Source organism: Aethalodelphis obliquidens, unplaced genomic scaffold (genome assembly GCF_003676395.1).
Source record: "Aethalodelphis obliquidens isolate GAN/ISIS:26980383/991018 unplaced genomic scaffold, ASM367639v1 scaffold36, whole genome shotgun sequence".
Classification (NCBI taxonomy): domain Eukaryota; kingdom Metazoa; phylum Chordata; class Mammalia; order Artiodactyla; family Delphinidae; genus Aethalodelphis; species Aethalodelphis obliquidens.
This window is the reverse complement of record NW_020837980.1, coordinates 10,188,426-10,202,031: the sequence shown is the minus strand read 5'-3', so window position 1 is coordinate 10,202,031 and position 13,606 is coordinate 10,188,426. Positions and strand designations below refer to the sequence as shown.

Genomic DNA, 13,606 nt, shown 5'->3' with positions numbered 1-13,606 from the left:
GCTTCTTTTTCTTCTTTTAATTTAATTTAATTTATTTTTTTATACAGCAGGTTCTTGTTAGTTATCCATTTTATACACATCAGTGTATACATGTCAATCCCAATCGCCCAATTCATCACACCACCATCCCCCCCACGCCACTTTCCCCACTTGGTGTCCATATGTTTGTTCTCTACATCTGTGTCTCAACTTCTGCCCTGCAAACCGGTTCATCTGTACCATTTTTTTACATTCCACATATATGCATTAATATACGATATTTGTTTTTCTCTTTCTGACTTACTTCACTCTGTATGACAGTCTCTAGATCCATCCATGTCTTAACAAATGACTCAGTTTCGTTCCTCTTTATGGCTGAGTAATATTCCATTGTATATGTGTACCACAACTTCTTTATCCATTCGTTTGTCAGTGGGCATTTAGGTTGCTTCCCTGACCTGGCTATTGTAAATAGTGCTGCAATGAACATTGGGGTGCATGTGTCTTTTTGTTTTTGTTTTTTTTTTGCAGTACGCGGGCCTCTCACTGTTGTGGCCTCTCCCGTTGCGGAGCACAGGCTCCAGACGCGCAGGCTCAGCGGCCATGGCTCACGGGCCTACCTGCTCCGTGGCATGTGGGATCTTCCCGGACCGGGGCACGAACCCGTGTCCCCTGCATCAGCAGGAGGACTCTAAACCACTGCACCACCAGGGAAGCCCGCATGTGCCTTTTTGAATTGTGGTTTTCTCTGGATATATGCCCAGTAGTGGGATTGCTGGATCATATGGTAATTCTATTTTTAGTTTTTTAATGAACCTCCATACTGTTCTCCATAGTGGTTGTATCAATTTACATTCCCATCAACATTCTTGCACCAACAGTGCAAGAGGGTTCCCTTTTCTCCACACCCTCTCCAGCATTCGTTGTTTGTAGATTTTCTCATGATGCCCTTTCTAACTGGTGTGAGGTGATACCTCATTGTAGTTTTGATTTGCATTTCTCTAATAATTAGTGACGTTGAGCAGCTTTTCATGTGCTTCTCGGCCATCTGTATGTCTTCTTTGGAGAAATGTCTATTTAGGTCTTCTGCCCATTTTTGGATTGGGTTGACTGTTTCTTTAATATTGAGCTGAATGAGCTGTTTATATATTTCGGAGATTAATCCTTTGTCCATTGATTCATTTGCAAATATTTTCTCCCATTCTGAGGGTTGTCTTTTCGTCTTGTTTATGGTTTCCTTTGCTGTGCAAAAGCTTTGAAGTTTCATTAGGTTCCATTTGTTCATTTTTGTTTTTATTTCCATTACTCTAGGAGGTGGATCAGAAAAGATCTTGCTGTCATTTATGTCAAAGAGTGTTCTTTCTATGTTTTCCTCTAAGAGTTTTATAGTGTCTGGTCTTACATTTAGGTCCTGAATCCATTTTGAGTTTATTTTTGTGTATCGTGTCAGGGAGTGTTCTAATTTCATTCTTTTACATGTAGCTGTCCAGTTTTCCCAGCACCACTTATTGAAGAGACTGTCTTTTCTCCATTGTACATCCTTGCCTCCTTTGTCATCGATTAGTTGACCATAGGTGCGTGGGTTTATCTCTGAGCTTTCTATCTTGTTCCATTGATCTATGTTTCTGTTTTTGTGCGAGTACCGTATTGTCTTGATTACTGTAGCTTTGTAGTATAGTCTGAAGTCAGGGAGTCTGATTCCTCCAGCTCCGATTTTTTCCCTCAAGACTGCTTTGGCTATTCGGGGTCTTTTGTGTCTCCATACAAATTTTAAGATTTTTTGTTCTAGTTCTGTAAAAAATGCCATTGGTAATTTGATAGGGATTGCATTGAATCTGTAGATTGCTTTGGGTAGTAGAGTCATTTTCACAATGTTGATTCTTCCAATCCAAGAACATGGTATATCTCTCCATCTATTTGTATCATCTTTAATTTCTTTCATCAGTGTCTTATAGTTTTATACATACAGGTCTTTTGTCTCCTTAGGTAGGTTTATTCCTAGGTATTTCATTCTTTTTGTTGCAATGGTAAATGGGAGTGTTTCCTTAATTTTTCTTTCAGATTTTTCATCATTAGTGTATAAGAATGCAGGAGATTTCTGTGCATTAATTTTGTATCCTGCAGCTTTACCAAATTCATTGATTAGCTCTAGTAGTTTTCTGGTGGCATTTTTAGGATTCTCTGTAGTATCATGTAATCTATTAACAGTGACAGTTTTACTTCTTCTTTTCCAATTTGTATCCCTTTTATTTCTTTTTCTTCTCTGATTGCTGTGGCTAGGATGTCCAAAACTATGTTGAATAATAGTGTTGAGAGTGGACATCCTTGTCCAGTTCCTGATCTTAGAGAAAATGCTTTCAGTTTTTCACCATTGAGAATGATGTTTGTGGTGGGTTTGTCGTATATGGCCTTTATTATGTTGAGGTAGGTTCCCCCTGTGCCCACTTTCTGGAGAGTTTTTATCATAAATGGGTGTTGAATTTTGTCAAAAGCTTTTTCTGCATTTGTTGAGATGATCATATGGTTTTTATTCTTCAGTTTGTAAATATAGTGTATCATATTGATTGATTTGCATATATTGAAGAATCCTTGCATCCCTGGGATAAATTCCACTTGATCATGGTGTATGATCCTTTTAATGTGTTGTTGGATTCTGTTTGCTAGTATTTTGCTGAGGATTTTTGCATCTATATTCATCAGTGATATTGGTCTGTAATTTTCCTTTTTTGTAGTATCTTTGTCTGGTTTTCATATCAGGGGGTGGCCCCATAGAATGAGTTTGGGAGTGTTTCTTCCTCTGCAGTTTTTTGGGAGAGCTTGAGAAGGATGGGTGTTTGCTGTTCTCTAAATGTTTGATAGAATTCAGCTGTGAAGCCATCTGGTCCTGGACTTTTGTTGTTGGAAGATTTTTAATCACAGTTTCAATTTCATTACTTGTGATTGGTTGGTTCATATTTTCTATTTCTTCCTGGTTCAGTCTTGGAAGGTTATACCTTTCTAAGAATTCATCTATTTCTTCCAGGTTGTCCATTTTATTGGCATAGAGTTGTCTTTAGTAATCTCTTAGGATGCTTTGTATTTCTGTGGTGTCTGTTGTAACTTCTTTTTCATTTCTGATTTTATTGATTTGAGTCCTCTCCCTCTTTTTCTTGATGAGTCTGGCTAATGGTTTATCAATTTTGTTTAACTTCTCAAAGAACCAGCTTTTAGTTTTATTGATCTTTCCTATGTTTGTATTTCATTTATGTCTGCTCTGATCTTTATGATTTCTTTCCTTCTGCTAACTTTGGGTTTTGTTTGTTCTTCTTTCTCTAGTTCCTTTAGGTGTAAGGTTAGATTGTTTACTTGAGGTTTTTCTTGTTTCTTGAGGTAGGCTTGTATAGGTATAAACTTCCCTCTTAGAACTGCTTTTGCTGCATCCCATAGGTTTTGGATTGTCGTGTTTTCATTGTCATTTGTCTCTAGGTAGTTTTTGATTTCCTCTTTGATTTCTTCAGTGATCTCTTGGTTATTTAGTACCGTATTGTTTAGCCTCCATGTGTTTGTGTATTTTACATTTTTTTCCCGTAATTCATTTCTAATCTCATAGCGTTGTGATCAGAAAAGATGCTTGAGATGATTTCAATTTTCTTAAATTTACTGAGACTTGATTTGTGACCAAAGCTGTGATCTATCCTGGAGAATGTTCCGTGTGCACTTGAGAAGAAAGTGTCATCTGCTGTTTTTGGATGGAATGTCCTATAAATATCAATTAAATCTATCTGGTCTCTTGTGTCATTTAAAGCTTCTGTTTCCTTATTTATTTTCATTTTGGATGATCTGTCCATTGGTGTAAGTGAGGTGTTAAAGTCTCCCACTATTATTGTGTTACTGTCGATTTCCTCTTTTAGAGCTGTTAGCAGTTGCCTTATGTATTGAGGTGCTCCTATGTTGGGTGCATATATATTTCTAATTGTTATATCTTCTTCTTTGATTGATTCCTTGATCATTATGTAGTGTCCTTCCTTGTCTCTTGTAACATTATTTTAAAGTCTATTTTATCTGATATGAGTATTGCTACTCCAGCTTTCTTTTGATTTCCATTTGCATGGAATATCTTTTTCCATTCCCTTGCTTTCAGTCTGGATGTGTCCCTAGGTCTGAAGTGGGTCTCTTGTAGACAGCATATATATGGGTCTTGTTTTTGTATTCATTCAGCAAGCCTGTGTCTTTTGGTTGGAGCATTTAATCCATTTATGTTTAAGGTAATTATCGATATGTATGTTCCTAGGACCATTTTCTTAATTGTTTTGGGTTTGTTTCTGTAGGTCTTTTTCTCCTCTTGTGTTTCCCACTTAGAGAAGTTCCTTTAGCATTTGTTGTAGAGCTGGTTTGGTGGTGCTGAATTCTCTTAGCTTTTGCTTATCTGTAAAGCTTTTGATTGCTCCATGGAATCTGAATGAGATCCTTGCTGGCTAGAGTAATCTTCGTTGTGGGCTCTTCCCTTTCATCCATTTAAGTATATCATGCCACTCCCTTCTGGCTTGTAGAGTTTCTGCTGAGAAATCAGCTATTAACCTTATGGGAGTTCCCTTGTATGTTATTTGTCATTTTTCTTTGCTGCTTTAAATAATTTTCCTTTGTCTTGAATTTTTGCCAATTTGATTACTATGTGTCTTGGCATGTTTCTCCTTGGGTTTATCCTGTATGGGACTCGCTGCACTTCCTGGACTTGGGTGGCTATTTCCCTTCCCATGTTAGGGAAGTTTTCGACTATAATGTCTTCAAATATTATCTTGGGTCCTTTCTCTCTCTCTTCTCCTTCTGGGACCCCTATAATGCGAATGTTGTTGTGTTTAATGTTGTCCCAGGGGTCTCTTAGGCTGTCTTCATTTCTTTTCATTCTTTTTTCTTTATTCTGTTCCGCAGCAGTGAATTCCAGCATTCTGTCTTCCAGGTCGCCTATCCGTTCTTCTGCCTCAGTTATTCTGCTATTGATTCCTTCTAGTGTAGTTTTCATTTCACTTATTGTATTGTTCATCTCTGTTTGTTTGTTCTTTAATTCTTCTAGGTCTTTGTTAAACATTTCTTGCATCTTCTCAGTCTTTGCCTCCATTCTTTTTCTGAGGTCATGGATCATCTACACTATCATTCTGAATTGTTTTTCTGGAAGGTTTCCTATCTCCACTTCATTTAGTTGTTTTACTGGGGTTTTATCTTGTTTCTTCGTCTGGTACATAGTCCTGTGCCTTTTCATCTTGTCTATCTTTTTGTGAATGTGGTTTTTGTTCCACAGGCTGCAGGATTGTAGTTCTTCTTTCTTCTGCTGTCTACCCTCTGGTGGATGAGGCTGTCTAAGAGCCTTGTGTAAGTCTGATGGGAGGGACTGGTGGTGGGTAGAGCTGACTGTTGCTCTGGTGGGCAGAGCTCAGTAAAACTTTAATCTACTTGACTGCTGATGGGTGGGGCTGGGTTCCCTCCCTGCTGGTTGTTTGGCCTGAGGCAACCCAATACTGGGGCCTACCTGGGCTCTTTGGTGGGGCTTAATGACAGACTCTAGGAGGGCACACACCAAGGAGTTCTTTCAGAACTTCTGCTGCCATTGTCCCCATCCCCCAGTGAAACAGAGCCACCCCCCGCCTCTGCAGGAGACCCTCCAACACTAGCAGGTAGGTCTGGTTCAGTCTCCCCTGGGGTCACTGCTCCTTCCCCTGGGTCCCGAGGCGCACACTACTTTGTGTGTGCCCTCCAAGAGTGGAGTCTCTGTTTCCCCCGGTCCTGTTGAAGTCCTGCAATCAAATCCCTCTAGCCTTCTAAAGTCTGATTCTCTAAGAGTTCTTCCTCCCATTGCTGGACCCCTAGGTTGGGAAGCCTGACGTGGGGCTCAGAACCTTCATGCCAGTGGGTGGACTTCTGTGGTATAAGTGTTCTCCAGTCTGTGAGTCACCCACCGTGCAGTTATGGGATTTGATTTTACTGTGATTGCACCCCTCCTACCGTCTCATTGTGGCTTCTCCTTTGTCTTTGGATATGGGGTATCTTTTTTGGTGAGTTCCAGTTTCTTCCTGTCAGTGATTGTCCAGCAGCTAGTTGTGATTCTGGTGTTCTCACAAGAGGGAGTGAGAGCATGTCATTCTACTGCACCATCTTGGTTCCTCCCTCAGAATCTTAAAATATCGTGTTTAAATGAAAATAGATTGTAAAGCACACATACAAAATTATTGTGCAGCTCCTAATTATACAGTCATCTGTTTACTCTTTAAGTCCTAAGACTCATTTTTCTCCAACATAAGTCAAGTTGTGTAACTTTATATCATTGTTGATTGCGCAGAATTGTTGGGTCAATAAAAATTGATTTCAGAAATTTGTCACCCCCTGAACATCTTCAGGTTTCAGTATATGTTTTATTTTTGAGATTTGGATTTTCCTTTTTGTATATATTTTAAGAAACAAAATCCTTTGGTAATGTATTTTATAGGAAATCCTGTTAGCAATTATGACCCATTAAAAACACTTAACTAACAACATGTATCAGTGCTGGTGCCAAACTGCCCACACAAAGCAGGATACAGGAACTGGGCTCTATTTATTTTTTAGTGATTATAATTTATTATAACCTCTTTTGTGGACAAAAGTGGTCTATAGCCATCCAGATAACTGTACACTTCAGTATTACCTGTGTTTTAGATACTTTGTGTTAAAAAAGCATCAAGAAAGTATTGTTCATGGAGTTGATGAAAAAGGAAGAAACTTACAATTCAATATTTGTTTTACAAAGAAATGCATTATCATAATTCTTGATTTTTCTTCCCTTTTTTTAGGCTTCACATTTCTTTTGGGGATTGTGGGCTTTGATTCAAGCCAAATACTCCACTATTGAGTTTGATTTCCTTGGGTAAGTTTAATTTTACTGTATGCATTACATTTGTCTCTACTCTTGGGATTTACATTTAGAATTTATAGGGGACATTGTAGTTATTATTTTTAGTCAAATGTTGCAGAGGTTGCATACATTTAATAAATTGGTCTGCAAGGAAATCTGGTATAATCTGTTAAATGATTTCAGTATTAGAAAAGTGTCCAGTAGGTGGTGCAATAAACTAAAAATATGTCCCTTGAAAATTTAAAAACTTAAAAAAAATCAGTTTAGAACGGGTGGGTGGAAATAAACAAAGGATTAAGGTTTTTAGCTGTAATTACGTTGTTACTCTCTTTTCTCAATAGGTATGCAATTGTTCGTTTTAACCAATACTTTAAGATGAAGCCTGAGGTTACTGCATTAAAGGTGCCTGAGTAAAGAAGACATTTAATTATTCTTAAGTAGCTGAACAATGCTTGTGGATATTTTAAGAAATTCCAAAAAGCCAATATATGTTAAAATTATTTTAATTTGGTTATCTTGCTTTACAAATTATGCTTCTAAACAACCAATTTATTTTTTAAATAGAATGATGTTAAGAAATACACCTACTGCTCTCAGTATGTGGTGGGTTAGAAGTTTGTTAAATCAGCAAAAAGGTATAAAGATGTCAGTTTAATCCTTTGATAATTTAATCTATGTTATATGTTAATTATTTATTATAAATTTAACATGAATTCTGTGACTGTTTTCATCTGTTTCATCTGTTTGTTGAGTGTAAGCAACAAAAATTTTCCAGAGAAAATTTTCTTTTAAGTTTTACTTTAATAACATTAATTTTAGTAAACATTTTAGGTGTTTAGTGTAACCTTTTTATTTTGACACACTGTTAGTTAAATGAATCATTTACTCTTGGAATGCCAGACACTGGTTTAGATAAATTAAGATGTTCATAGAAAAATATCTGTTTAGGAGAGTGAAGTACATTCACTGTCTATGCTAGTGGTACATCTTTCTGGAGTACTGGAAAGCATTTTTTTGGGGGGAACATCTTAGAATTAAATTCCCCTCTTGCTACATAGTCTGGCAGTATAAATATTAATATTTACCATATAATCCTGGAATAGATATATGATGATTTTATGTTACCAAAATCTGTATTAAATAATGTTTTCACATACTATATATGGTCATTTAAGTTACAGTTTGTTTTTAAAATTTTACTATATCAAATTGTTTCTAACCAAAAATTTTGTTTTACTTATTGAGATGTTGTATATTTTGTTTGTTATTAAATAGTAGCTAGTACAGCAATTGTTAATTTTTGAAACAATGCTTATCATACTTGGGAACAAGAAAATGTCATTTAGTTTAATTCTTTTTTACTTCTTCAGATTCATTCCTTACAGTGTGGTTTTAATGTTTTAGTCTGGCTCCATGTCTTTAGAATGATAGCAAATGATTACTTGATAAATGTATCAATAGTTTCAGAGAAATAAGTTGAGATGGTTAAAAGAATTAAATAAGGAACCTTTAGAACATGAATCTTGTACACTTAAAATCTGATATAACAATGTGAATTAAGCAAAAATACTCCTGGTAGGAGGGCTTCTGTTTGGTTTGATTTCTTTTGATTTTGTTTGTTTGTTTTTGTCTGTTTGAGAGTGAGAGGATGGCAGTTATTATTTGGAAGGAACTTAGATCTTTGAGATAGATAAGCAAGCATCCAGTTTTGAAGACTGCTGTGTAGAGTTGAGCAGTCATGGTTAACTTTACTTAGAAAATGAGTCTGACAAGCTTTGCACTTTGGTCACATAAGTGCCCATGTACAAAGTTGGCTTAATGGATCTGCATATTCAGAATATGCAACTACAAATTAATCCTCTGAGAAATCTTCTGGGGAGTCTGATGTATTATTCCAAGTGACTTGTATTCTCAGATAAGTGCTTTAAAATACTTGGATTATCTCAAGATGTTTAAAGCTAATAAAGTAAGTAGAAACACTTACAGGCCATTTAAAATGGTAAATTCTAGTTACATGAATAGAATCTTAAAATCTGTTTTGTGTCTATATTAACAGTGTTAGACCAAGATTTGTTTTCTACCTCCCCAATGTTACAAATGTTCACTTCTGTTTTTATAAACCATATTACTGTAGGATCAATAGAATTTTACCTAATTAACTAAATGAAAGGAACCAATTAAACAATGAATAGCTTTTTATATAATGTTAGAGTGAACTTGAAAAATTGTTTTTGGTGGAATTTCATCTGGGGCTGGAACATTTTCTTAGAACAATGAAGAATATGTAGTACTCTTGCTTTCCGACTTCTTAAAAGTGCAGATTATATCTTGGAGAACTGTGGGAAGAGAGAAGATCATTTTTCTACCTTACTCCATATTCTTCAAACTATTTTGAATAGAGATTCACTGAGCCATTGCTGGTAGATTGTGCCTAGCTGCTAGCTGTGATACTCTTGTAAGTGGTTCAGAGAGATTCATATAGAAGTGAATGTAAAGGGGAATAAAGGCTCTCACTTTAGCCCTAGGCAATGAATCTTGGGAACAAAATAAGCTATTTAAGATATTTCCCCCACTTTTAGGCTAGATTTTGGGTATTATGATGTTCCCACTTCCTGTACAGGTTTTTGGGATCATGCTTCAGCCTAATAATAGGGTTCAAAATTTGCTTCCCTTTTAATTGATCATTTAAGGGATTCTAAAGGGAAAACATCCCTCTAAAATTTGTCCTGTGGCTTGCTGAGATGTCTTTTGCCTTTTTATGTTAAGCTAAGGAACTTGAATGCCTTACCTAATAACTCAACTGATAGTAAGCTCATTTTGTAAATATGAAAATGGTTGTTAGAGAAGTGGCATTCATGTATACTCAGTGTTAGTCAATAGACCATAGTGGCCTGGATGCTTTAGCAAGCAAAATTCCACAGTTTGTTTTCCCTTTGTTCCTTACATACTTGTATGATCTTAACTGACCAGTAATACTTGATTTTTTCCCCTCCTGACCCCATGCTACCACCACTTTCTGGGAATTAAAGAGATGTGGTAGTAAATCATACTGTTCACATGATCATTTGAGATCAATATGAGCACAAAACTCATCAACTAGGTCTGCCTGGAATGTATATAAAACAGTGTAAATAAAAATTTGTAAATTAGTGTGACTTGTATGTTGCATATGAGATTGTGTATTGTTTTGCATTCTTTTCCCTTTTGTAGACATTTTTCTGTAAGGTCATGATCCAGCTCTTTGGTTTTAGACTGGAAATAGCCAACAAATCGGGCTGCACAGTGGGATAACAAGAGGAACTGGAAATAGGGTTTGTCAGTTTTTGTTAATGTCAGTACTTATTTATTTAGCCTCTCAGTGCCTAATATGACTTTTTTTCAAACTTTAGTTGACCACTAGTTTTTGGAGGTTAGATTCCTGCAAGCAGTAAATTAATACATTGTTAGAATTCCATTATTTGAGTCATGACTCTAAGCTAAAGCAAATTAAAAATATAATTTTATGATTGCAGACTGAAGTGTTATCCTTTTCTGTTTTCAAGGCTGTTAACCTTTTTCTACAAAAAAAACCTTTGAGTTTTTATATATCTCAGTGTGAATCTTAAGTCCCACATATACAAGGGAGATGATAAGTAATAGCTCCTAGTTCAACTTAAGCATGTCTCAGTTGGCTTCTCTAAGTATAAAGTTGTTCATTATGGGATTGTAAAACACAGAAAAGGTATGTGCTCTTTTAATGACTGCTAATTCCATTTTTGCTGAACTAAAAATATTTAACTTCATAAATATATTTATTATGAAACCTTCCAGATTTAAAGGAAAAATTCCCCCCAAACACTCTCAATTAAGTTAAAAACCTCCACTTTTAAAGTTATATGGATATTTCTTTTTTACATTACACAAAGCTTTCTGTACCATTTTTGAATTCCTTCATAATGTAAATGAGAAAACTATCAGTTTGATTTCTGCTTTAAATTGCTTTTAATAAGCATTTTATACTGCATTCCAAAGTGATATAGACTTAAGCTTTTAATATTAGTCATTCAATTGATAGACAAAGTTAACAATGCTTTATGCTAGGAGAGTTTTGTTATTGGCAGCAACTTGCACTACTTTACACAAAAGGCAAATGCTAGTAGTTTTTATGCACAAAGGAAAGTGAATTATAAGTATGTGGTAAAGCAGCTTTATCTTTATTTCAAAATTGATTTGCTCTGAATTTTCTTCATTAGATTTTTAGAATGTCTTTGACTGGAAACTTAGTTACATATTAAGGCAATCTCTTTTGTTTTTGTTTCTTTTTTAAACGAAAGACATTAGTTATATGGAACCACCTTTTTTTTCTGCTACATACCACTTGTGAGATTACAGTGTTATGTCTTGGGTTTGATGTCTTCAGACAGAAAAGTGTAACGATTATTTTAAATGAATTTTTCCCCATCTTTGAAGTTTAGTCCATAAATGTATTGCTATAAAAGAAAATGCTTGAGTTTGCATTACTTGAATACTTGAAAACTGAAATTAATAAGATATATTACACAATGAATTAGACTTTTCTGAACAGTTTTTAACACTAAAATTTTCCTTTCTGGATCATAATTTGAAATGGACAGATTTAAACTATTTGGATAGAAAAAATAATATAGTGCTTATAGAAAATACCCTTTTGACTTTGAGGCATTCAGAATTCAAGTTTTTAGTAGGTTTCTGTCCTGAAATCTGCTTTCTCTTCTTTCCTATACTTAATGCACTTACTATGCTACTGATGTTATCAAACAGCAAGTTAAAATCTGTGTTCGTTATGCATCCTATGGCTTTCTAGTTACGAAAAAATTGCTCTGTAAAATACTCTTAATCCCTAAATGTAGGCATATTTTTGTCTACACCTTGCCCATTAATGGTATTAATACCATAAATCATTTTAACAAAACACAAGGTGTTTATACAAATTGAAAACATTACATGTTACATTTGAACTAGTTAGTGAAGGGTAAGAAAAAGGTGGCTGATTTGAATTGTTCCATTAGTTAAATTTCAAAAGGAACTTTGAGAGATTAAGACCTGATAGTATCTGTGTAAACTAGCTCCTGTGAACTGGGAAAGACCCCCAAAGCAGTGGAGGAAATGAGAGCACTTGCATGGTTGTACTGTGGTGCTACTTAAATTACGTAGTGACACCCTGTAATTTTTATTGTTCAACAATCTGAAGAAGTTTCCTGTTACTTACATGTACTAAAGTAATTATAAATTGGTAGAATCTGCAAAAAGGAAACTTTTAAACTCTACTGTATTTAGGAGCCTTTGTGTAGCTGGGTGAAGTTTCCATGATTTGAAGTATTTGGATTTTAAAATATACCATTATTTTAAGAAAGAAGACCTGGCATTATTACATATTCTTAAATGACAATGTCCTTATCAGTTTCAGAAGAAAAAACCAAAATGAATAATTGTCATTGCATTAGCTGTATGTTGAATTGGGAAATTGTGACATAAAGGTTAAATTTATGTTTCTCAAATGTGAACCATAGTAGTATAATGCTGCTCTGTAAATACTGTAAGTGCTACAAATAGTCTCAGCACTGAAAATGTATTGATACCTCTCAAATGAATGCAACGTTTGATGTAGGTGTTTTGATATGCCTCAGAAAGTATCTGAGTGTCTGGGAACTTGTTAATCTGTTTGGTAATGAAGATACTTCCTGTTTTTTGTTGCTTCTTTTCATGTTTAAAATTTAATTTTTACATTTTTACTACTGTTAATTTAAGTAAAATTTGTTCTCTGGTTAAAATGGGGTTACCAGTGAAGAAAATTAAAAACAGCCTCATTCATGTAACTGCTTAAATAAAAATGCAGTTTTGCTATGTGTTCATAAACTTTTAATGAATCTGTATTTCTGTTTAAATATAAGTGATGTTTAGGCTTTATTTCTGTTTAATAAGGCCTTTTATCATTGATTAAATAAAGGAATGTATCTTTTTGAAGAGATTTATATTCTGTAAATAAAAATTGGTTGTAACAATAAAGTTGAGTTCTAACTGCTTGTATCCATAAATCTTGTTACTTCAACTTATTTTTGTGGTTTTCCTATTGTAGAAAAAGCTTTTAAATGTTCGTGTATAACTATTTGTATATTTGAAGTGAGTCTTTAAATTTCTAATCTCTGGTTTTTTAATATAGTGTTTAAAAGTTTTGAAAAAAGTTTACTTTTGAAAATTTGGTTGAGATGAGAGTGTAGAATATTGTATAAATTATGAACAAATTTTGTTTACCTAGTTTAAAAATTCATTATTCTAGGCACTATACTTTGTGTTTTCACTGTGCTTGGGGCTGGAAGCAGGAATAGAGACACTGTTTGGGACTTAGCATCTTACAGTCTAGGCAAGGACTATCCATTCAACTAATGTTAGTTAAGCTCAGTTTCTAATTGTCAGGTAGTGTGATAGATGGTGGAGATACAAAGATAAGATATGATTTCTACCTTCAGATAATGTTTATCATGAAGATCAATTTTCCATAATGAAAATAGTCAGCAGTGTGTGTGTGTTTGTTTTATTAGAATGCCTTCCAATTTGGGTTTGTCTGGTGTTTTCTAATGATTAGATTGAGGTTATGTATCACAGCCAAAATACTACAGAAGTGATTTGTCCTTGTTAGAGTATCACATGTGAGGAAATCAATGTTGATGTTAATTTTGATCACCTGGTCAAAGTATTGTTCTATGTCGTCACTGTATAGTTGTTTTCCCTGTGGTAACTAATAAGCAG

At 34.9% G+C, this 13,606-nt stretch overlaps 1 protein-coding gene across 1 annotated transcript in view; it reads left to right on the top strand.

Annotated features, from left to right (window-relative positions):
- The window catches only part of ETNK1 (ethanolamine kinase 1), a 68,781-nt gene extending 55,887 nt beyond the window's left edge, over positions 1-12,894 (top strand). Inside the window, exons 7-8 of the mRNA XM_027129435.1 lie at positions 6,780-6,853; positions 7,183-12,894. Of these exons, the coding sequence (XP_026985236.1) occupies positions 6,780-6,853; positions 7,183-7,255 (147 nt within the window). The 3' untranslated portion in view covers positions 7,256-12,894. The remainder of the gene's footprint in view (positions 1-6,779; positions 6,854-7,182) is intronic.
- The last annotated feature ends 712 nt before the right edge of the window (positions 12,895-13,606 follow it).